Source organism: Apostichopus japonicus, chromosome 1, assembly GCF_037975245.1.
Source record: "Apostichopus japonicus isolate 1M-3 chromosome 1, ASM3797524v1, whole genome shotgun sequence".
Classification (NCBI taxonomy): Eukaryota; Metazoa; Echinodermata; class Holothuroidea; order Aspidochirotida; family Stichopodidae; genus Apostichopus; species Apostichopus japonicus.
The window spans coordinates 9,017,598-9,041,080 of record NC_092561.1 but is presented as its reverse complement, the minus strand read 5'-3'; the positions used below and the strand labels follow the sequence as shown (position 1 = coordinate 9,041,080).

At 38.3% G+C, this 23,483-nt stretch overlaps 3 protein-coding genes across 5 annotated transcripts in view; 1 reads left to right on the top strand and 2 right to left on the bottom strand.

Annotated features, from left to right (window-relative positions):
• Positions 1–6,065, bottom strand: part of LOC139966698 (uncharacterized) — a 28,972-nt gene extending 22,907 nt beyond the window's left edge. Inside the window, exons 1-4 of one of the 2 annotated variants that reach the window (XM_071969995.1) lie at positions 5,957–6,065; positions 3,852–3,913; positions 2,649–2,762; positions 2,129–2,220 (exon numbers count right to left, since the gene is read on the bottom strand). In XM_071969995.1, coding sequence (XP_071826096.1) covers positions 2,129–2,220; positions 2,649–2,762; positions 3,852–3,913; positions 5,957–5,996 — 308 coding nt within the window. In that variant the 5' untranslated portion in view covers positions 5,997–6,065. Of the gene's footprint in view, positions 1–2,128; positions 2,221–2,648; positions 2,763–3,851; positions 3,914–5,839 lie in introns of both variants that reach the window. The other variant, XM_071969986.1, reaches the window with a different exon arrangement.
• Positions 6,066–6,116: 51 nt separating this feature from the next.
• On the top strand, positions 6,117–20,203 carry LOC139966707 (charged multivesicular body protein 2a-like). 2 transcript variants are annotated; one of them, XM_071970016.1, is made up of 6 exons: positions 6,117–6,253; positions 7,308–7,537; positions 16,090–16,269; positions 18,130–18,260; positions 18,854–18,915; positions 19,645–20,203. In XM_071970016.1, exons 2-6 carry the CDS (start codon positions 7,370–7,372, stop codon positions 19,764–19,766), a joined length of 663 nt encoding a protein of 220 aa, XP_071826117.1. In that variant the 5' UTR covers positions 6,117–6,253; positions 7,308–7,369; the 3' UTR covers positions 19,767–20,203. The 2 variants fall into 2 exon arrangements, with proteins under 2 accessions (XP_071826117.1, XP_071826110.1); XM_071970009.1 differs by having other exon boundaries at positions 6,169–6,345.
• On the bottom strand, positions 10,705–15,378 carry LOC139966690 (uncharacterized). The gene is made up of 3 exons (XM_071969973.1): positions 15,140–15,378; positions 12,722–14,974; positions 10,705–11,635 (listed from the first exon to the last, which is right to left on the bottom strand). Exons 2-3 carry the CDS (start codon positions 14,781–14,783, stop codon positions 10,713–10,715), a joined length of 2,985 nt encoding a protein of 994 aa, XP_071826074.1. The 5' UTR covers positions 14,784–14,974; positions 15,140–15,378; the 3' UTR covers positions 10,705–10,712.
• Positions 20,204–23,483: the final 3,280 nt, after the last annotated feature.

The following is a 23,483-nucleotide window of genomic DNA, read 5'->3' as shown; positions in this document are numbered from 1 at the left end:
ATCAATATATATAATATTTTTGGTCATATAGTTTGACGTCAATGACAACAGTCAAATAAGAAGAGGCGAACAACTCGACCATATTCTTGATGCCCACCTTGAGAAAGCTAGGCCTATCGACCTACTGTACGTTACTGTAGACTGTAGTGGTGACTACCATCAAAACTGTGTACACTTCCAAGTATCAAAACAACCCACGTTTTTCCTTCTCAATAATTTTGACATGAAGATTTCGTGGATTTATGACTTGGAAAAGATAATGTACAAGTAGATTACAAGTTTTTAATTGAAAGTGATGGGTGGCCTCCTCCTCTCCTTATAGCCACCCCAGTTCCTCTCCATTTTAGTATTTTCTTTTAATTCTTTGAATATTTGATGTCAAACATCACAGGTTCAAAAGAAAGCTAAACATACTTCTTATAACCTTATAGTTATACATCTTATATCCTTATAAATAAAACATATTAACCTTATCCAATTTTTATAGTCTTATAAAAGTTGTGATGCTATGGCTGGCTCCTCTTTTATACATACTCCAGTGAAAATAAAATGTGATAGATTATAATTTTTGTTCTTAATTCTTTTTTTGGGGGGGGGGGGGTTAAAGAAATATACCAAACAAGCTGTTAATTCATAATGATGCTTCATTCTAGAAATGCACAATATACACTCTATTCCAAATTAATAGTTGTTGTATTATACCATTCACATTATGTTAAATTTATGGAGTCACAGTTAAAATATAAGTTGGAAACTTAAGTTAAAATTAAAACACACTGTAAGGCAATCGAACAAACTTACTGCACCCTGGCCCAAAACTGCCTGAACACCACCAGTACAATGCTAATGTGGCCATTACTAAATGAAAGTCTAATATAGGATGCACTACTGTAGGCCTAGCCTAAACTTGTAAACACAACAATGTGTATACGTAATTATACAAAAATACCTGATGGGCAATCAAACAAACTTATCATGACTCTTGCTCTGAAAAACTACCTGAACAACAGTACAATCCTTAAATTGATATTACTAAAACCATGGAGCTATAAACAGACGAAGTCCTAATATAAATTAAATGTAGTACGACAATGTGTATGAAATTAGTGTGCAATACACTACCAGTACCAGCAGCATATCTCACAACAGTATAGAAAATTGGTCGCGAGGGTGGCCATTTTCGTATATCTAACATGTAGCTGCCATGAGTCCTAACCAATCTGCTACAAACCAGAATTGGAGGCGGGGCTTGAGTCATTGCCAATCTGCTACAAACCAGACTTGGAGGCGGGGCTTGAGTCATTGCCAATCTGCTACAAACCAAACTTGGAGGCGGGGCTTAATTATCAAAAACAACGAAACAAACAAGTTTTGTAGCGTGTGCAAAAAAGCCTTGGTTCACCGGTTTTTCAGAGGGATTTGGCCAAATTTGGACATAAATCGGTGAAAAAGTCATGGAATGAGATACAATTCTGGAATAAAAAATAGTAACTTTTGTTGGCCTATATGATATATGCTTGCTCTGGAAATTTCAGAGAAAAAGAACTTTGTATGAAGACGCTGAAAATTTTTTAAGAGAAGAGAGAGTCCCACTTACTGTTACAATATCTCTATACATGTAATGTATTGAGATAATAACTGTAATTAAAAGAAGACAAAAACATCCAACTGTCCTCCAAAAACGAAAACAAAGAAACAAAAGACAGAAAGAAAGGAGTACATTGCCATGAAACCTTTACAATTGTTGTGCCCCTTCTTGAATGAAAGTTTTTATACAGTCCATACATATAAATGTATAGATATATATAGTTATATATATAGTTATATATATATAGTTATATATATATAGTTGTATATATTGTTATATAAATATAGCTATATATATAGTTATATATATAAAGTTATATAGTTATAAAGTTATATATATAGTTAGATATATAGTTATAAATATAGTAATATATAAAGTAATATATATAGTTATATATATAGTTATATAGTAATATATAGTTATATATATATATAGTAATGTATATAGTTAGATATATTAATATATATACAGGCATTCATTTTGAGTCTTGGATTCTTCATTTCTAACAAGAACAGGCAGGTAAGTGTGCTTCACGGTTACCTTCTAAATATTCTGCCAGAAACCATCGCGGTTCTTGCTAATAACGATGGTGGCAGTGCATGCTGAACTAGCTCGTCCTTCAGAAGAAGAAACTGAAAAGTAAGAGATGGAAATTAATTTATCGGATAATTGGCTAACAAAATGCTATTCAAAATGGGCAAATTGCTACACAAGACTGTTTTTTTGGAAAGCATAAACTATAGTATTTTATAAGACTCAGAGTTGGCTTCAAAAGCCCGCTACACAAAATTTGAACTCTAAAATTGTTCCCTGCACCATACAATCAACAAACTTGCATCCACACTTGATATCAAAAGTCATCTCTAATGGTCAGACGTTTTCGATCCTTCCCCAGAGGTGTAGCCGTTTAGGGGTCAAAGGGCAACATGTTTATTTACAGTCAACAAATCAATAATCTTTCTTATCTGTAGAAGGAAAACTTAACCTGCACAGACACTAAAAGTCACATATCAAAGGACAACGGAGTTTGTCTGGGGAAGGGTCCAAAGTTTTAACTTACCTCAGCCAAAGAAGACTGTAATAAGGACATAGCACTCAAGAGCCCATCACAGAGCATCTCAAACTTGTTATTATCAACCTGAGGAGGTTTGAAGTCAACCTCTTCATCCAAACTCTGAAATCATCATAAACAAAAAATCCATAACGATTTTAACATTTGAAATGTAGATAAAAACACAAAGATTAATCGGTCATCATGTTTTAACAGTTGCAACGGAAGAAATATTTATTGAGTCGCATGTCATTTTAAATGCTTTTATGCACTATGCAAGAACAAAATGTAAGTATCATTGTATTGCAGCACAATTGCAGCCACCGTTACAAGTAAGGGAAAATGATTTTAGTCACTTTTGAGGACAATTACAGAATATGGGGCATGAGGGTTATTCATCCAACCTCATATGCCTGGAATCCCAACTGACCTGTTCGATCAAGTAATGCGTATGTATTAAAGTTTGGAATTTCTGAACTTCTGTCAAGACCTCTTACAATTAGACTCAGCTATATATGTATATATGCTAAGTTGCATATATAGTCTCATAAACTTTTATGTGTCTTAACCTGTATTTTGATGTTCTTTATATTGTTATATTTTTATCCTATTTATAAATTTCTCTGTAAATTTATACTGGAATAAAGAAATGAAAATGAAATTGCACCTACAACTTAAAATTTGTACGAAAGTTATTAAGTGTGACGTTTTGATCCCAGCAGGACCTTCTGCAATGGTAAACAAAACAAATATTTGGTAAGTTACCCAGACAGCCTGTATTAATTGGTACATCAAGAATTTTCTTCTCCATCAGCCAATTCTTCATGTTTACTTTTCATCTCTCTGCTCATTGTTCCACCTAATTTTAAATAGGACACTTAAATAATCTGTGTATTTAACTTGTTCCCTCTATTTTGTTTCATCTAACTTCACAGAAAATCCTACAAGGATCAATCAGGCCCACCAAGTTTTTAACATTTACCTACATAGGCTTTTTGGAGTAGACAAAGTTTATTAACAGTTTTTCTGTCTATATTACACTGAAATTGTAACATTTTTAAGCCTATTTTCCTCTTTACCTGTTTTTTATTCACAGCTCCAATATCATATTCAATGTATGTTTTTCAATTTATCTGGTATTGGTGCCAAGAAATGGGGTGGGAGTGACATACTTACAAATGTTATTAAATCAATGATAATGATAATGCTCACCTCATCTGAGGATTCTTCTTCTTCTCCCAGTGTGTCAAGCATCATTATCTTCTTTCCTGGACCTTGAAGATAAAATGGAGCCAAAAAAGATCACTGAAACCAGCCGATTTTAACACTTTTGACAAAACCATTATCCACAGTTTTATGAAAAGCTATGTCCTTAACTTTGTTGACCAACCAATCCAGTTTAAAGGGTGTGAAGACTTGCGCAAAAAAAAAAACATCTAATGCCGGTAATCTGACCTAGTTTCGAATGAGGTGTAACAGAAGTGTTAGACACCACCATCGATCCCAGAAAATACACACAAAGCTTGCTACCGTCGGTAATTAGACACTAGTGTACAGTCAGTACATACAGCTGCAGTCAATACCCACAGCACAGTGTACAAACGATACAGCGATGGACACCTCAGGTCCAGCTAAAGATAACAAGGTGTCACGTTTCATTACTGTCTGCATTTTGTAGCGACACGAACAAAACGTCACTTGCAAGCAACACAAAGTTAACTTTTTCAGATGGCTGCACGCGGTTTGGGGCCAGTCTTCAATGCCTTTAACTTAGACCATCGGTTGATAATAAGTAACAAAAATGGCAACTTTAATATTAAATTATTACAATGACTGTTCCTGGGCATTCCCAACATTGGTTAGGCTGATAAGTAGGACTGATAAGAGACATATGTCTCTTATTAAGGACAGGGTATATACCCTGTCCTTAATAAGTAATATAAATAAATGGTGGGAGCTATTCACCTAATGGTCTGTTCAATAAGGATGGCACTCTTGCTTATTTACCTGATCAATAAGCGTATGTCTGGTACTCATTTGCCCGATCGGCTAAATAATTCCTTAAGTTATGAACTGGTGCTTATTTAACTGATTGTCATTTCAATAATGATGGTGCTCTTACTTTACCCGATCTTATGTTAATTATGGGATGTTTAAGTTATCAAAGTGGCTATTGTTACGACTAGTCGTAAGAATAATTCCCGACTACGCATGCGCAGTTGCTATTTTCATGACCAGGAGTACTATTTTTACGACGAGGAGAAACAATAATTTCCGGTTAGGGTTGGGGTAAGGGTTAGGATTGAGGTTTAGGGTTATGTTTAGAGTTAGGGTTACCCCTACTACATGCGCAGTTGCTTTATTTACTTTACTGCGGCTTGAATTTGCCTTTGTCGTAAGAACAGTTTATAAATAATTGTTACGACTCGTCGTAAGAATAGCCACGGCCTTAAGTTATACTAGGATGGTGACTTCGAAGTTCGCCCACTTAAGACTTAAAACACCCCAAAACTAAATCTTCTGGTATAAATCACCAGAAAATATACTTCATATGGTGGGAGAATTGTGTTTTAGTACGATACACGGCCAAACTTTCTTTCCTGCAAACTGTTTTCACGTTGTTTTCCAAGAAAATTCTTCGTGATTGTGGAACTGGTATTTCTTGCTAGAGTATTGCGAATTTCGGCCACGCAACCTACAGTGTGGCGCTGGTAAAAATTGGTGGCGCTGTTGCTTTTTCAGTAATTATAACAGACTTCATAGATCTTTCGTCATTTTATTGACAAATATGTAAGTAATTTCTTGCACACGGGTCATTTTGGAGAGAAAATAACTGTAGCTTCGTAATTTTTCGTGAAATTGGCTGTTGCTATAGGTTGTCATGGTGAAATCGTGTGTTTCTTAAGGGTGGCCGATTTTCGCAGTATGGCGAACTTCGCAATACTGACTATACTTGTATTTGCCTAGCCTAGGCCTGTCCTGTTTCCATTCAATGAAACGTCAGGCCTACAGGCTACAGTAGCCGAAGACTATGACAGTATAGATAGTCTATACTAAACTATGCAGCCATCGTATTGACTATAGTAATAGTATTAATATTGTGAAGTTAAGCCTAGGCCTAGCCTACAGTAGCCTGGCTAGGGCCAAGTCAGCGAAGGGGCAGCGCAACCTTCGGTAGACATAAGAACTATCAGTCTTACTAGATGTTTCAAAAGATCCACTTTGGGGAGGAGATTGTAAAGGGACTGAAGAAGACATTCCTGTACAAAAATTGTTACAGGTAGTAACTGCGAAGGCGAAAACGGGAAATTACTAGCCTGAACTTGAAGTGAAAGGTTGCTTGGTTACCACAAGCATAGCCTGTGTAGTACAGTTGAAACGACTGAAATACAAAGACTAAACCGAATCTGCCATAATATCTCTTCCCTTACTTTACCATGACGTAATGAGCAGAAATGAAATGCTGACTGATCTTGATCCTGTAAATAAGTGTAACGTGAATATGAGTCAACTATCATTGTAAACAAATATGAATTGATAAAGTGAACCTTTCTATGTTCAGTGCAGTGAATGAACGTCTTTTAAACCAGAAGTGCCAACGGATTGAACCTTACGTGAGATCAAAAATTCTATTTTAGATGAGTAACGTTAGGTTTGCAGAGTTGTGCTAAAAACTAACACTAAGTTAGATATAGTTTACCGATAGGTAAGTATTGCTTTTTACATAGTATACGCCTAACGTACGGTCATTTGTTATTATGTGAGTGCAGCCTAACGTTAGGCCTAGTTCGTTACACTATGATACTGTGTCAAATGCAATTTAGGCCAAAAATGGAACGGTTGTCCGTAGCATTGGCCCTGTTGGGAGCATCTGTTCTGGGTCCAGTCTCAGTTGCTTAATTTCAGAAAACCCCACAACTCTTGAATCTCATGGATTAGGCCTACGTCCAGAAGTCCCTAGTAGTAGTATAGGCCTAGTAAACAATGTATTGTCATTCTCAAAATGACGTATGAGAAAATATTTCATAACAAAGACCACTGAACCTCCATTCTAGTTACGAGTCACAGACACAGCTGTGAAAGAGCAGCATGTGATTGATAACTGGTCATTTAGAGGCAGGTTTGAAATCGTTGGAATATTCAAGTGTTCTGTAATTTATATTGCCAACTGAAGAGTACTTTACATGTTCAGTTAGGCCTACTTCTAATCAACCCAAGCCATACCAAAGCAATATAAAGCAGTATCTGGCTACTACTATAATATTCATAGTCCTTATGCATAGGCTATAGCTTGACTCTTGAGTCAGACTAACTGTAAGCCTAGATACCAGGGCTAGTACCAATTTAAATTTCACCAATTGGAAATAAGCATCATAAAAAGTTTTACAGCAAATCAATGTCATGTGGAAATATTACTTTGGTTGCCTGGAAATTCAATAAGTTTCAGGCATTGATATCACCATTATATGTTCAATTTGCTGGGCTTTTTTTTAACCATCATTCTATACTTCTTATTACAAGGATCCTGTGGAACTGGGACCAGTTCTATGTACAGTATTTTAACAAGTTTTCTTATCATCTCACAGTATTTTGGTGTAGGTTTAGCATCAATCTCTGTGTATGGAGTCTCACTCCTCTCAAATGAACTTCCAAATTTTTTTCTTCCAGACTAGAAAAGAAGGCAAACATTGTTCTTGGGGTTAGTCGAACATTCCACGCACATAATCACAATGGACGCACTCTTTGGGCGTCGTAAAACTCCAGAGCAAATGCTCAGAGAGAACCAACGGATGTTAAACCGAGCAATAAGGGATTTAGACCGAGAGAGATCTAGGATGGAGCAACAAGAGAAAAAAGTCATAGCAGACATCAAAAAGATGGCAAAAGCAGGCCAAATGGTATGTTACCTTTATATGAGAATAAAAGTAAGGTTTTGTGTAAAGAATATTTGACCTTACAAAGATGTAAAAACTTTTTGTTCAAGCAGCTTTTTCATTAGTAATACTGCACCTATAGCCGGGGAAAATCTATTCAAAAATTGTATTGTAAATGTAGAGTAAAAGGAGTAAATGTAGCTTGATGGTGACTACAGGATCTGAAGTTAGCTATGACTTAAAGATCATGGGGGGGGGGTATAAATCAATATAGATTTCTTTATTCCGTATTCCTGTAATCCAAAGATTATTCAACGCAGAAGAAATGTTGAGTCGATTCATGGTTTATTAGCTTTGATATCTGGTAACTATCTGTTAATCTGCTAATCTGTTAATCTGTCAGTCTGGTAACTAAATAAATAAAAAGGAAACATACGTTTGTAATTAAACAATCAGGAAATCGATTAATGAATAAGTCAATTATTGAAGAATAAATACATAAATCCAAATCATACAGAATAAATAATCATGTATGCAACAAATATACAACGTTATATCAATAAAAACACAACTTACATAAAATCTTTGGTTTAACACTGGAAAATACTTCTTGCTTCAATACGTTCTTGATATCGACTGAACTCAAATTATGGTAAATGAACGTAAAGACAGAACCAACGAAAACAACAAATTTCAAACATACTCACGCACGCACGCACACTCGCACAAACACGCACACACGCAGTAGCACTGCAACTTTACATGACGCACACTTCGTAACAATACACAAACAACACATCGTGTGAGCGCGTTTACACTCCCCCCTGTTAAATCATATGGATTTTACACACATTTACAACCAATCAAACAATTTAGTACACTGAGACAAAGTAATACATATTCAAAGAAAAATCAACAATGAGACTAATCAGACATTCTCTTTACAATACACAATTTCGTAATCGGTCTTTTGAGTATTTTATTACGAACCTTAACCTCAACGCTTCTTACTTTCCCATCGCTACTCTTGAAAACTGTAATGATTCTAGCTAAAGGCCATTTTCCGCGTGGAATTGTTTCGTCGGTGAGGAGAACTATGTCCCCAATGACAACATTTTCTTTCGGAACATTCCACTTATGGCGTTTTTGGAGGAGAGGCAGATATTCTTTCCGCCCTCTCTTTCAAAACAAGGAAGCAAGGTATTGTACTTGAAGCCACCTTTTACGCCCGTAAGAGACTCCTGCGTCAACTGGGGTGTCTGGCCCATGTCTCATCAAAAGCAGGTGGTTCGGAGTAAGAGGCTCCTCATCTTTTGGATCTGAGGAGAAGTCAGTGAGAGGTCTTGAGTTGAGAATAGATTCAACCTCGGCTAGTACAGTAGTAAGAACCTCATCAGTGACCGTTTGCTGCCTCAGGACGCCTCTTAGAATCCTTCTTACCGACCTAATAAGCCTTTCCCATGCTCCTCCGAAATGGCTGGCTGTAGGAGGGTTAAAGTGCCACTCACAACCTTTACTATGAAAAAAGGCTTCTACATCATCTTTATTCATGGCTTTAAAAGCATTTCTCAGCTCTTTCTCGCCAGCTTGGAAATTAGAACCATTGTCGCTAAAAATCTTAACTGGCTGACCTCTTCTTGCTACAAAATGTCTGAAAGCATTAAGGAAGGAATCAGCATCAAGGGATTCACAAACTTCCAAATGAACAGCTCTGGATGACAAGCAAGTAAAAATGCAACCGAACCTCTTTACGGTCGAGCGACCTCTTTTCGCTTCGAATGGCCCAAAATAGTCCACGCCAACAAAACTAAAAAGAGGTTTGTCAGAGGAGACTCTCCAAAGGCAATGCGGCCATTATCTGACAAGAAGGCCGTGCAAGGATCTTACGACAAATAACGCACTTACTTACTACACTCTTCACTGCTGTTCGACCATTCAGTAGCCAAAACTTTTGCCGAATGGCACTTAACGTCATGGCCAAACCACCATGACCTACCGACTCATGATAATATCTAATAATCAGTGTGACTACTGCTCCCCTAGGGGGCAAGATAATTGGGTGCTTAACGTCATTTCCCAAATCAGCATTGTCGAGACGACCCCCCGCGCTAAGTACATTTCCAAGAAGAATGGGTTTGAGTTTAAATAATCGCTGGTTACGCTGCCAGGATTTAAACGCCGATTTTTGGACCCACGAAATTATGGTAGTTTCACTCGCTTCGATTTCTGATACAGACAGATTTATGCCACTTGCTGCCAATGAACCTCTACACTTATTAACAAAGCGAAAGACCCAAGCTAACACCTTGACTAACTTGGTCCACGATGAAAACCTGGAGATTAACTGCTCAGAAGAATTATCATTAACTAAAGTAGTTACATTAAGAACAACAGACTTTCCTATTTCTGTGTCTCCAGACAAATCAATATCATCATATTTCAGTGAAGGCCATGCGCTTTCTATCTTCGAAAGGAAACTTGGGCCGGAGAGCCACGTTCCTAAATCATACGTACCCCTCGAGCCATCATCGGCTGGGTTTTCTTTGGAGCCTACATGTCTCCATTGATTTGGAGAGGAGAACTCATGAATCTTGGACACTCGGTTCGCAACGAAGGTTTTAAATCGCTTATCCTTGTTGCGAATGTACCCAAGGACAATCATTGAGTCCGTCCAAAATATTACATCGTCGAGATCAAACCTAATCTCTTGTTTGATCGACGTGTACAACGTCACTGCAAGAACCGCGCCCATTAACTCGAGCCTAGGAATAGACACGGGCTTCATTGGGCTGACTTTGGCCTTTCCTTGAATGAATGAGCAGCTTGCTTCACTGTCAGCACCTATCACGCGGAGATATTCCACTGCAGCATATCCTCTCTGAGATGCGTCACAAAACACGTGAAGCTGGACGCGCTGTGCGTTATCTAACTGTAGCCAACGAGGGATCTGTATAGATGAAAGAAGAGGAACATTTTGAAGCCACTTCTTCCATGTCACAAGTTCTTCGTCCGTCAAGGGTTTGTCCCAATCAGACCCTTTGCGACAAATATCTTGTAAGAGGCACCGAGCAATGACAACAAAGGGAGCAGCAAAACCCAATGGGTCAAAGATCGAGCTTGATATTGACAATAACCCTCGCCTTGTAAAGGGTTTGTCGGGCAACGACACGTTAAATAGGAAATTGTCATTTTCGGCATTTCAACTCACTCCCAGTGTTCGCTCAGTTGGAAGAGTCTCCAGGCTATTACGTAAATTTGGAGCTCTTTCGGACTCTGGGATGCTTTGGAGAACGGCACGATCGTTACTAACCCACTTCGTGAGTCTAAAGCCGCCCTTACTTAAAATACTTCTAATGCGTTCCACAACTTCTATTGCAACAGTTGGATCATCGACTGAAGCCAGAAGATCGTCTACATAGAAGTTGTTCCTTATGAACTGAATGGCTTTCTTACCTACAATGTCCTGATTATGTAACTCGTTGTCCCTGGCCGTGCGCTGTAACGCATAGCCGGCGCAAGCTGGACTTGACGTGGCACCAAAGAGATGCACCGTCATTCTATATTCAAGCGGTTCACTTTCTAGATTACCGCCAGGCCACCACAAGAACCTGAAGACATCGCGGTCTTCGCTTATCACCTGCACTTGGTGAAACATTGCCTCTACGTCAGCAACTAGTGCAATTTGCTGCTGCCTAAATCTGTGGAGAACACCCACGAGACTGTTTATCGTGTCTGGGCCTTTCAATAAACACGAGTTTAATGAAGTATCCCTCCACTTCGCTGCACAATCATAGACTACTCTGACCTTGTCTTTGTGGGGATGAACAACTGGATGGTGAGGCAGATACCAAACATTACCAGCCTTACCTTCACCTTGAACCCGTTCGGCATAACCTTTCGCAATGTAACCTTCTACGGTTTCTGTATACTTTTGACGCATTACATTGTCTCTTAATAGCTTACGTTTTATGTTTCTTAGACATGATTCAGCTAACGGTTTATTGGAAGGCAAGAAATGGTAATCGTCCTTCCACAGAAGTCCTATCCGGTAGTGACCTTCACTAGTAAGTGAGGCAGTAGATTCTAATATACCTTTGGCTCTCTTGTCTTGGACAGAATCACCTTCACCAGGGTTCGGTTTCTTCCGGAAGAAACCTATTTCTTCCGGGGACGTGGAAAAAACTGGAAGAAACCTGTTTCTTCCAGGTTTCTTCCAGTTTCTTCCGGAAGAAACTGGAAGAAACCGGAAGAAACTGTGAAAATTGGCATATACGCAGCACAGCCCTCATACATGATAAAGAGACAAATAGTTTACCACCATCTGACTGAAATGCATACCATTGAAACCATCAAAATATGATATTTTTGTTTTGATTATAATTTTGGGTTGTTTTCTACACCAAAGGATGTTTGCGATCCCCCCATCAACCAGAATTGCATAACTGGCCATACTGTATGAATGATTTACTTGGATTGGCCCATGCACTGAGGATTTAATACAATTAACACCAAGAAAATAGCCGAACAATATCTGTTAGATTTAGGCAACAGGTTAATTTCTGCAACTCCCTAAATTACAACTTGTAGTTAACAGGAGGACTTGTAATCCCAACAGCAAAAAGAACAAACATCCACAATTAAACACAGCTGGCTACGAGCCAGCCCTCATTTCACACTACAACTTCCAGTCGAATCTGTAACCCTCATGTCTTGAGTTCAATCTCCACAAAATATGGTCATAGTGGTCAATGTAATCGTAGTAATGAGTGTGCATTGTAGTAGGCCTTCACTAATTTCCAGGGAACACTTGCCCCCTCCACTCAGAAACTAGTTTTTAACTAAGAACTGGGCTATAATCAGGACCATCTTGGTCTGCAAAATATTGCTTGCCCATAGTTGTTCCCTGAATTGTCTGATGCTAGTAGCCTTGTACTATATTGTGTACAGTATATGCTGGAAGCAGGTCATGTGCTCCAAACCTAGATATAGACTACCTAGATGACACTATAGTGCTTCTTGTCCATTTATTATATAGTTAGAATTCATTGCAGGTTGTTATGAAACTTTATCAACAGTTTTTTCCCAAAAAATGAGTTTCTTCCATTTTGTCCGGAAGAAACTGGAAGAAACCTATTTCTTCCGAGTGGAATAAACCGCGGTTTATTCCGCGGTTTTTTCCACCCCCGGAAGAAACCTGCGAACCCTGACCTTCACCAATACTCGCATCGTCTACAGACCAAGAACTTTTAAGTAAACTTAAGATCTCTCCATTCGAGCAACAAGATATACGATGGATGTTCTTTCTATCGCTACGACCACTGAAACCTGTGGGACCCATAACAGACCAACCAAGGGGTGTCTTTACTCCATACGGATCCCCCGTTCCACCACGCCTCTCATCCATAACCCAAAATGCTTCGGGAACATCCGCCCCTATTAGTAGCTCAAGGTTGTATCTTGAGATATCCCCCCAGGGAATAAGTTTCAAATGTTGCCACCGGTTGAGGTCACGAGCAGAGGGGACACTATCATCACTATTGGGTAGTTTTGGAACAGAAAGAGCAGTTATTGACAAATCGTTACTTTCATTCTCCCCTTTAACGCTAATATCAAATGTTGAACCGATCTTAGGTTCGACTCCGTTAACCGTCGAAGACGTGTAAGACGTCGGTTTTCCCTTAACACCTAACTTCTTCCTTAGGGATTCTGAACACAGAGTAGTGTCTGACCCACTGTCCAAAATAGCCAGGGTATGCACCCGATTACCATTGTTACCGGTCACTGTAACCGGCAGAATTCTCAAGAAAACGTTACTACCACAAACAGCAGTGTTTGACATAACAGAGATGTTCTCTTGATTGGGTGGAGGATGAAGTAGATCATTGTGTTTGTTAGACTGACAAAACGTGCAAACGGTATCCCTTCTACATTTAGCCACCGAATGACCAGGAAATAGACACCTAAAACACAACCTCTTTGTCCTAACAATGTCTAGCCTCTGGTTGTAACTCATGTTGCAGAACGACTCACAGTCAAAAATCCTATGATCATCATCACAGGCAAAACACTTAAGAGATCTACCTTTCATAAAATTAGATTTCATGCGAGGTTTCTCGTCACTCACTACGCTACTCAACTTGCCTATATTCCTACCAAACATGTTAGACGAAATTTCAGCTTGACCTGTCAGATACGATAGAAGGTCATTAAATTCTGGTTCTCTACTCTCATGTATCTTTTGGGCGACATTTGCCCACCCAGTTTGAAGATAAACAGGTAACAAACTGTGAATCTTAAGAAGGTTACTTGTTGAATTTAGGTCATTTACATACCCCATCTGAGTTAAGGTAACGTAACACCTCTGCATTTCGGATATGAGCTTCCACAAGCTTTCTCCGTCATTAGCCTTAATCGATTTGCGACTAACCAATTTACTCATCAAAGAATTCAGAATCAGATGCGGTTGACCAAATTGACGTTTCAAAATTGCCTTCGCGCTTTCGTAACCTTCGTCGCCTAGAAGCGCGCAACTTTCGATGCAGAAACGCGCTTTACCTTTACATAGCTGCAGCAAATACTGCAAACGCGCGGCATCACCGCTCAATTTACTTGCCACGTTAACTTCGAAATTGGTTATGAAGTACCAATAATCTGTGGGGTCTCCATTAAACTCAAATACCTCAGCCTTCGGTAACTCTAATGCTAATTTGAGTTCATTAAACCCGAATACATAGTTGGAATCACAACTAGAACTATACCTATTTGAACTTAAATGTGGAAGACCTTCAACATTCTTCCTGTCTACGTTACTATTATTACCATCGGTAATATCATTAACTTCCTTAGAGCTAACACAATGACTAACGTTACTATTCTTAGTAAAAATACCGTTATCATCATTGTTGGTTAACCTCTTTTCCTCGTCGCCTTCGGGAGCTTCTGAGATCCTCTCAGGCCCTTTTCTGCTTAGGTCTACATACCTCTCGACTTCGATCTTTACGGCGATGAACTTGCTGACTACGTCCGCCATCCATTCTTCTTCCAAAATAAACTTATCTTCTTCCAAAAGCTTTTCAATCACAGCTTGATGGGCCTCTTCTGTTGCTTCTAAATTTTTATTCGCTTTCTCTAAGAGTTCCTTCACAGAGTCTATTCCTGCGTCCTCTCTAATGAGAGTAGAAATAGAATTAATTGCTCTAGTCAAGGTCCCCTTCTTATTCCTGCGCCGTATTAACAGCGTCTTCATCGTAAGGGCCTCGTCTGTTGACATCTTCAATTATAGATTTTATTTACTATAAATCAATATAGATTTCTTTATTCCGTATTCCTGTAATCCAAAGATTATTCAACGCAGAAGAAATGTTGAGTCGATTCGTGGTTTATTAGCTTTGATATCTGGTAACTATCTGGTAATCTGTTAATCTGTTAATCTGCTAATCTGTTAATCTGTCAGTCTGGTAACTAAATAAATAAAAAGGAAACATACGTTTGTAATTAAACAATCAGGAAATCGATTAATGAATAAGTCAATTATTGAAGAATAAATACATAAATCCAAATCATACAGAATAAATAATCATGTATGCAACAAATATACAACGTTATATCAATAAAAACACAACTTACATAAAATCTTTGGTTTAACACTGGAAAATACTTCTTGCTTCAATACGTTCTTGATATCGACTGAACTCAAATTATGGTAAATGAACGTAAAGACAGAACCAACGAAAACAACAAATTTCAAACATACTCACGCACGCACGCACACTCGCACAAACACGCACACACGCAGTAGCACTGCAACTTTACATGACGCACACTTCGTAACAATACACAAACAACACATCGTGTGAGCGCGTTTACAGGGGGGAAGGGGGAGTGGCACTTGGATCTCATTTGCATACTGCATCATTCAAATGAACCATCTCATTGTTTTTTTTCTTTCGGTGGTATTTTAATAATGTTGAAATAACCAAGCTGTGTTTAGCTCGGAAGACCATTATCAAACTGAAACAATCTCACAGAACCTTTTAAACTAAAAGAATGTCAAAGCCGTTAAAAAGCAGCGTTGTAACAACTCATGCATCCTTCAAAATAAAGAGGCATGAATAAATTTCTGTGACTACTTTCACCCAAGAAAGAAAAGACTTGACTCATTGACTATCTGACCAAAGTCAGAAAAATTAGAGATTAGACTTGATACTTGGCTTGACTGTAAGCTAAAGTGACTCATCACTATTGTCCTAGAAGTATTAATCACAATTGATTTTCACAAAGTTTAGACCGTCAGTTTAGTGTCAGCAGGAATGTTCACATTTCAATTGTCTGATTTTATGAAGCAGTTGCACTTTGTTTTAAATATTTGTAATTGGAAAAATTGTGGGTTCTTGATCAGTTGTGTTTAAGTTATTAATGTTGAAAAATGTAACATGAAACTGCAGAGGATGTAACGTCCATTTCATGTTTTAAGATAATAAAGCATAATGAAATGTGTAGTTGCAAAGTTTGCCGTTTTTATCCATTAACATTTTATTTACTCATGCCGTTCTCTTTCTTTGTTTAAAAAAACCCAGGATGCTGTCAAAGTTCAAGCCAAAGATCTTGTTAGAACGAGAAGGTATGTCAAGAAGTTCATCCTGATGAAGGCTAATATACAGGCCGTCTCCCTCAAAGTACAAACATTGAAGTCAACGAACGCGATGGCACAGGCCATGAGAGGAGTAACCAAAGCAATGGCGAGAATGAACTCACAGGTAAGTTGATGTATATTTGATGAGTAAGACTAAAGAATGGAGCCACCAACTTGTATTCTGAGGTCTCTTCCAAAAGCGATTCTGAGAAGTTTCAAACGGATTTGGATAAGGTTTTTTCCTGGTCTCAGGGGTGGCAAATGCTTTTTTTAATGTTAATAAATGCAAGGTGATGCACATTGGTAGTTGTAACCAAAAGTTTACATACAATCTTAATGGTGTGGAGTTACAGGAGGTCTCTGTTGAAAGAGACCTAGGTATCTACATTGACTCATCTCTGCAACCTTCTAAACATTGTCTTGAAGCTGCTAAAAGAGGTGATAGGGTTTTAGGTATGATCAAGAGGAACTTCAGTTTTCTGAAAGAGGACATCGTAGTTAGGCTTTATAAGCAGTTGGTTAGGCCTCATCTGGAGTATGCTGTGCAGGCTTGGAACCCATATTTTGCTAAGGATAAGGAAGTACTTGAAAAGGTCCAGAGGAGGGCTACTAGGATGATTAGTGCCTTAAAGAGTGTTCCTTATTATAGGCGGTTACAACTGTTGAATCTCACCACACTGGAGCTTAGGAGGTTACGTGGGGACTTGATTCAGGTTTTCAAGATTTTGTATGGTTTTGACAATTTATCCTTTACCGACTTTTTTCATGTTTGCTAATAGTAGTTGTTCCAGAGGTCATTGTCTTAAACTCCAAAAGTCACATAGTAGGATTAATATTCGGCATAACTTTTTTTCTAGGGTTTGTGAATAAGTTAGGGTTGTGAATGAGTGGAACGGTTTGCCTGAGAAAGTTGTACTTGCAAGTAGTGTCAATGGGTTTAAGAATGCTTTGGACAAGCACTTTAAGCATTGTAATCGGGTCTGAGTGTTTGTGTCTTCAGTTTTTTCTTCCTCTCCTATAGGGTCCTTGATGGGGACTTAAGTGTCCCTCCTGATCCTTTTTTTCTACTAAACTAAACTAAACTAAACATTCAAATATTCAGAAAGTTACGAAAGGGTTATCAATATGCGGAAGTCACGATGATACTCCAGAATAAGTTGGTAAAATTGAGAAACTTGCAATGTTTTGTCACAAAGTTTTGTTTTAAAAATAAAATTGTTTGGTACTCATTTATTTTGATGAGCATAGGCCTCAATTACTCGGACAGTATTAGTGACAAGCTGTGAAGCATTCATATCATTTGCAAGGTGATGGTGACTGACTTTGCTGCTTGTAAACAAGCACAAGATTTCATGTGAGGAAAAGTTCTTTAGTCTTGTGCATAAAAGGTTTGAAGATTGTACATTTCCAGCTCAATTGTCTTGAGGATTTTACTCATTCTGTTATTGCAATGATATCTTTAAACAAAAACTCACTCAACTTTAACAATGCTCATTTTCATGAGAAAACAAGCAAATATCAGGAATACTTTGTACCATAATGGGGCAGAAATATTATGTGTAATCTGCCAAATTATACTGTAGCGTCTGCCTTTGGAATATTCCATAAAATGAGCAACCTGCTTCTGTGTATCCCTCCCTAATTGGCTCTTTAACTCCGACCTTGGGTATGTTTATAGCTATCTATGCAATGTGATTACATAAGACTTCACTTACCAGCAACTCCTTGACTGAACATAGACAACTTTCCCAAGAAAAAAGAAAAGAAAAAAAAAGTGTCTATTCTATAAAAACAATCTTATTATCCACCGTAGGACCTCTCGCAAAGTCCGAAGGTTGACCAGGGGTCAAACTCCTTTTGATTTGTGTATCTGCCTATACAGTGTATAATGGTAGTTATGCAATTAATAAATTGATAGATTGATTGATTGATGAATTAATTAATTAATTGAATAATTTGGTAATATTTTCATTTATTTTAAAAGTTGAAATTACCAGCCATCCAGAAGATTATGATGGAGTTTGAGAAACAGTCAGAGATTATGGACATGAAGGAGGAGATGATGAACGATGCAGTCGATGACGTCTTAGGAGACGAAGACGACGAAGAGGAAAGGTGAGATAAAAAAATATATTTATCAACTCGCCCCCCCCCCTCCCCCCACCCAGTTGTCTAAGAAAATATCAGGTTTACTTTAAGACATTTCATGCAGCATTAAATTGTGGAGTCACCATCACTGAAAAATGAGTTCTCACTCCAGAGTGAATTTTTAGTCTTTCCGTGTTACATATTTATGTATTCCTTATGAATATGCAAATATTCATCATCAATGCTTGACATAATGCTGTGGAAAGAATTTTCTTTGACTTTCATTTTGGTTACTGTAGTTATGGTATCTATTGCCCCCCTTCCCCCCCCCCACACACACATAACACATTGCTTAAAAATGTATATTTAATGATTGTTCATTACATGAAACTGTGATGAAGTAATTCTAATAAAGGAGATATCTGTTAAGTTCACCATCAATTAAGCTCACCATGCTCATAGTTAAACACCTTCATAGTTCAATGTTTAATGATAGTATGCTTAAAATTCACAAAGTTCTTAATTTTTGTGTGCCATAAATTTGGTCCACCATCGATACGCTTGAATTCCTAATGCATCATTTCTCATCATATATCTTTTGTTTTTCTTTTGCTTCTTAGTGAGGCTATCGTTAGTCAAGTCTTAGATGAGCTTGGTCTATCAATAGGAGATGAGTTATCAGGTATGTTGTCTTGTTGTTGTTATTGCATTTTTATTAAACAAAACCCTTTCCTTCCAGACGAGGTCCTGAACCTAGTACTGAGCTCATTTACAACAAAGGTTTGAAGCCATCTTCAGCAAGTTTTTGCTTCAGACTTTTTAGATTTTTTTGTACTAAAAGGTCATCTCGATATTTAGCAATTTAAATTAAATGTATGGCCCCTGTACACAATTAACAAGACAGTTTATTATCTGGGTAGATGTCTACTTTCATTGCACGACATGGTATACACTACATGACAGGTTACCAGAAGCAAACCCAGGTTGTCCGACAGTGGTTGATTTGGAATGACACTTCTGTGTTTACAAATATGGCTCTTGGCATATTTTCTCAAGAATCTTTTGCAGTTGGTTTCTAGTTATAGTGGCCATTTGTGGCTATTGACCCCCCCCCCCCACCTTCACCTCCCCCTCCCACACTTGTTTACACTCTTGACAGCAGGTATACAAATTCTGTAGTTTACCGGAAGTTGTCGGTCAACAGAGATTCTTTTACCTCTGTCCAAAGCCCTTCCCCCCCCCCCTCCCTCTCCCTCTTTGAATAAAAACTGGTGATGTCACTACTCGCATGTCTTTGTTAATATACTTCATTCCTTCTATCGTTGTAAAGAGAGCAGTGAAAAAGCACAGTCCCACGAAGTCGACAGCCAACTCTCACTCATCTCATATGTTTTCTTTTTTTCTTTTGTAGCTTTACCCGGAACAGGAGATCCTATCAAGGAGAAACAGAAAGGCAAAGTAGCAGCTGCGGATGGAGTCAGCGATGCAGATGCGGACCTCCAAGCCAGATTGGATGATTTAAGAAGAGAATAGTGACTCTACATTTCTGTAAAATTTGTCCTTTAATTTTGTCTCCTTTTTTCAAAGAATTTACAGAGAAATAAACCAGAAACTACAACCAAGCAGATAGTCTTTGACCTTCATTCCCTCTATACTTCACTAAATGTGGAATTTAACAAAAAAATATTTCTGAAAAACTTTGCGATCGAATAAGAAAGCAGAGCAGATAAATAACATTTTCAGTTCAAAATGATGGTGCCTGGGGAAGGGGAAGCACAGGAGGTGGTGGGGGTAGAGTAGCATATGTGCACAATTAGTGGCCTACATATACAGCGGATTTACATTGGAGTAGTGTATCATAATAGTTAGGGTATTTACTCATGGCTTAGAGGAGCCACAGACCCAACCGTCATCTTATGATAGAGAGTTTAGGGATTAAACACCCCCAAAATATTTAAAATAAAATAAAACTGTTAGCAAACTTATTATCCAATAGAGAGCCTGTGTAGGAGAATGTGTAAAAGTAAGTTGGCCTGACGTTTCGATCCTAGCAGGATCTTCTTCAAAGGCTAAAATAGCCCAAAAGGCCCAAAATATTTAACAAAACCTTACTTCATTTGGGATGTATCGTGCTTCGAAAGTCATGTCATGTAGCTGCTACATTTGTCAAGCCATGAGTTTATGGTGTCATGAGAGGTAGTTTGGTCAACACAAAATAGTGGAAAGTAAGGTGACGATAAGCTGCATGAATGTGCCTGCAAAATGGAATTGAGTAACAATGTCCCTATTTTTTTTCTCTAGATAATTAGTGATTCTTTTATCTGCATTCAAACCTTGGTTTGAATTATTATCCTTTAATCCTGTCTTGAGAAAATTTGCACAATTAATTACAAGGATTTCAATTTTAATCTACAATTTTTTTTTTTTTGCATGTATAATCTCTATAAAGTTTTGGTATGAATAGATAATTAGTATGTTCCGTTGAAAGAGGATTCTATGATAAAATTTGAGACAGCAAGCAAGGGTATTGTCAGAGGATACGTTTTAAGAAATGCATTTTGAAATTTGAAAAGTGTAAAAAGTCGTAAAAGTGAATGAATTTAACTATGCTAAGATGTTGCTTTGAGATAAGTTTAGTTTTTGAGATATTGGTAAACATCTACTACATCCATCGTTAACTTTCTTAGTTGCGAGTGGTAAAAATTATCGAGTTCCTTTGCACGATGACCTGTGTCTGCATTGCGTGGGTGAAAGGACTATTTGTGATGTAGAAGGATAGTATGATTTATTTGCATTGCAAGGCTTGTCAAGAGGGGTTGTGAACTTGTGATGGAGGGGGGGGGGGGGAGGTGGTAGTTAAGAGAGGGTTACATTGAAATATGAGTTAAGAATAAATTATTTTTCAATTTCATGAAGACTTCAAAGAGGTGTCATAATTTTCGACGAGGAATAACCGGGATTTCAACGTGATTCCGCAAGGCGGTGCCATAGCCGAATCCTAATATGTTTTCAGAGCTTTGATAAAATATAGCACTATTTTCCACATTAAGTGAGGTCTCTGGGTTTTGGTGGCTTTTCCTTGCAAACTAAGAGAGTGTCACATTTTCTTTGTATTAATTCACAGGTAACTTGACTGTGACCTTATTGTGACAGGTAAAGTGTGACAGTTATATTGGAACTTTTGCATTTTGCAATAAGTTCCATTATAAGTTTGTTAATCAAATACCTTACTCTTCAAAAAAAATAATATAAATAAATAATGTGAAAATGAGTTTGAGTTTAAGGGAAAAAAGGCCACAGGCAACTAAGCCACCCCCCCTGTTCCCTCCCCATTACAAGAGGAGGGAGAGTGGAGAAGATTGAAAAGGCTATTCTCTTCAAAAGACATGAACCAACATTTTGTATATTGAGTAAATTTTCAGAAATGCTTTGGAAACTCAAAAACCCCTCCCCTTGCCACAGTATCCCTCCCCCTGTCACAGTACCCCCTCTGCTATGACTCAAAGTGTATTTACCTGTCATCCTTCTCTGAGTCAGCAATAAGTTTCATATATATCCTGATTCTGTGGATTGTCAATTTATAGTGAGATTCTATCGGTATCTACGAAGAGCAAGAATGTATAACTTCTGGTATGAAACTCTTTCTCTTTTGAATATTGGGTTTTCTTTATTCTTATATCCAGTTGTAAATAAATTAGTACAGCATAAAAAATCAATTGCTTTCATTGTCTTCCATCTTTACTCTCGCATAGCCCCCTCTGTCATTTCTCTCACCCCTCCCTTCCCCGTCTCATTCCCCCCCCCCCCACAATCCGATTATGCAGATAAATATTCCAAACCTAGTATCAAACACAGAGTGCTTTGCAAGTTATTGAAAACTTGTGGTCGGTCATTTTGGAATATCTACAATTTTGCTGTCAGGATATAGTCCACAAACGTACATCAGTAGGAGCAAGACCTTCAAGTCAATGCTTGATACGTACCCATCCAGGTCAAGTAACGTTATGCGAGCATGTGACGTCACGATATGGTTGTGTGGCAATCACATGATAGTGAAATCCTTGTTTAAGATGGAGCATGAGTGACCATTGTTTGATTTTTCTACCATATTTGGAGCCAACACTGTCAATGGCATATCTTAAAGGCATTGAAGACTCGCCCCAAACCGTGTGCGGCCATCTGAAAAAGTTAACTTTCTGTTGCTTGCAAGTGACGTTTTGTTCGTGTCGCTACAAAATGCAGACAGTAATGAAACGTGATACCTTGTTATCTTTAGCTGGACCTGAGATGTCCATCGCTGTATTGTTTATACACTGTGCTGTGGGTATTGACCGCAGCTGTATGTACTGACTGTACACTAGTGTATAATTACCGACGGTAGCAAGCTGTGTGTGTATTTTCTGGGATCGATGGTGGTGTCTAACACTTCTGTTACACCTCATTCGAAACTAGGTCAGATTACCGGCATGAGACGTTTCTTTTTGCGCGAGTCTTCACACCCTTTAATTCAAAGACAAGCAAGCCTCGGCTTCGCACCCTTCCCCCTTTGAATCAGTGCATTGAGGAATAAACAATTGCAATCCACGGTTTCTAGGGGCGGTGGATTTATGTGGGTGGGTAGCTTAAATGCACGTACCAGAAGAGAACAACAACTGACAAAAATAACAGGGCTCGATTTGGCTTGTGGGGGCTGGGGTCAGGTAATTGTGGGGGCCTTTCAGTATCATTATAAACGATACATACCAGTAACAGTTGGAAATATGATTTCAGAAACATGGTCCCCTCACAATCACAAGAACCTAGTTCCAATTATCTGCTAGGCATAACTGCAATGTTACACTATTGTGGTACGCTCATAGCTGTAGTGTTCGTTTTGCGAGTCGTGCTGAAGTGCCATATGGTCCCGTGGCAAGGATAAATATCATTATAATCGAATGCTGCATATGTGGGGCTCTAAATTTGGAGGAGGGGCATTCTCGGCCAGATATTGCGGGGCCCGGGCGGGCTGAGGCCCGGCACAAAATCCTGTTTAGGTTGGTGCCTCACTATTTCACCAGGAAATTACGACATTATTTCGCAACCTGACAATAAAACAGAACCGATTATCACTAATTAAGTAGTTGGTGCCTCACTTAATTTCCCAGGCCGTCTAAAATTTCATTGAATTTCACTTTATTGCGGTAGCTTTGTTGATAAGGTCAATATATAGGTCTCTATCCATGTAGCTGTCCATTGTGAGTGGTCTGTTTT

What these genes read in the sequence shown, in the direction of transcription:
- LOC139966707 (XM_071970016.1), top strand. Translation starts at nt 7,370, where the DNA reads ATGGACGCACTCTTTGGGCGTCGTAAAACTCCAGAGCAAATGCTCAGA. An exon ending in TGGCGAGAATGAACTCACAG is followed by an intron (nt 16,270 to 18,129) that starts GTAAGTTGATGT and finishes TTATTTTAAAAG; the next exon opens with TTGAAATTACCAGCCATCCA. An exon ending in AATAGGAGATGAGTTATCAG is followed by an intron (nt 18,916 to 19,644) that starts GTATGTTGTCTT and finishes TTTCTTTTGTAG; the next exon opens with CTTTACCCGGAACAGGAGAT.
- LOC139966690 (XM_071969973.1), bottom strand. Translation starts at nt 14,783, where the DNA reads ATGTCAACAGACGAGGCCCTTACGATGAAGACGCTGTTAATACGGCGC. An exon ending in CGATGCGAGTATTGGTGAAG is followed by an intron (nt 11,636 to 12,721) that starts GTCAGGGTTCGC and finishes ACCCTGGTGAAG; the next exon opens with GTGATTCTGTCCAAGACAAG.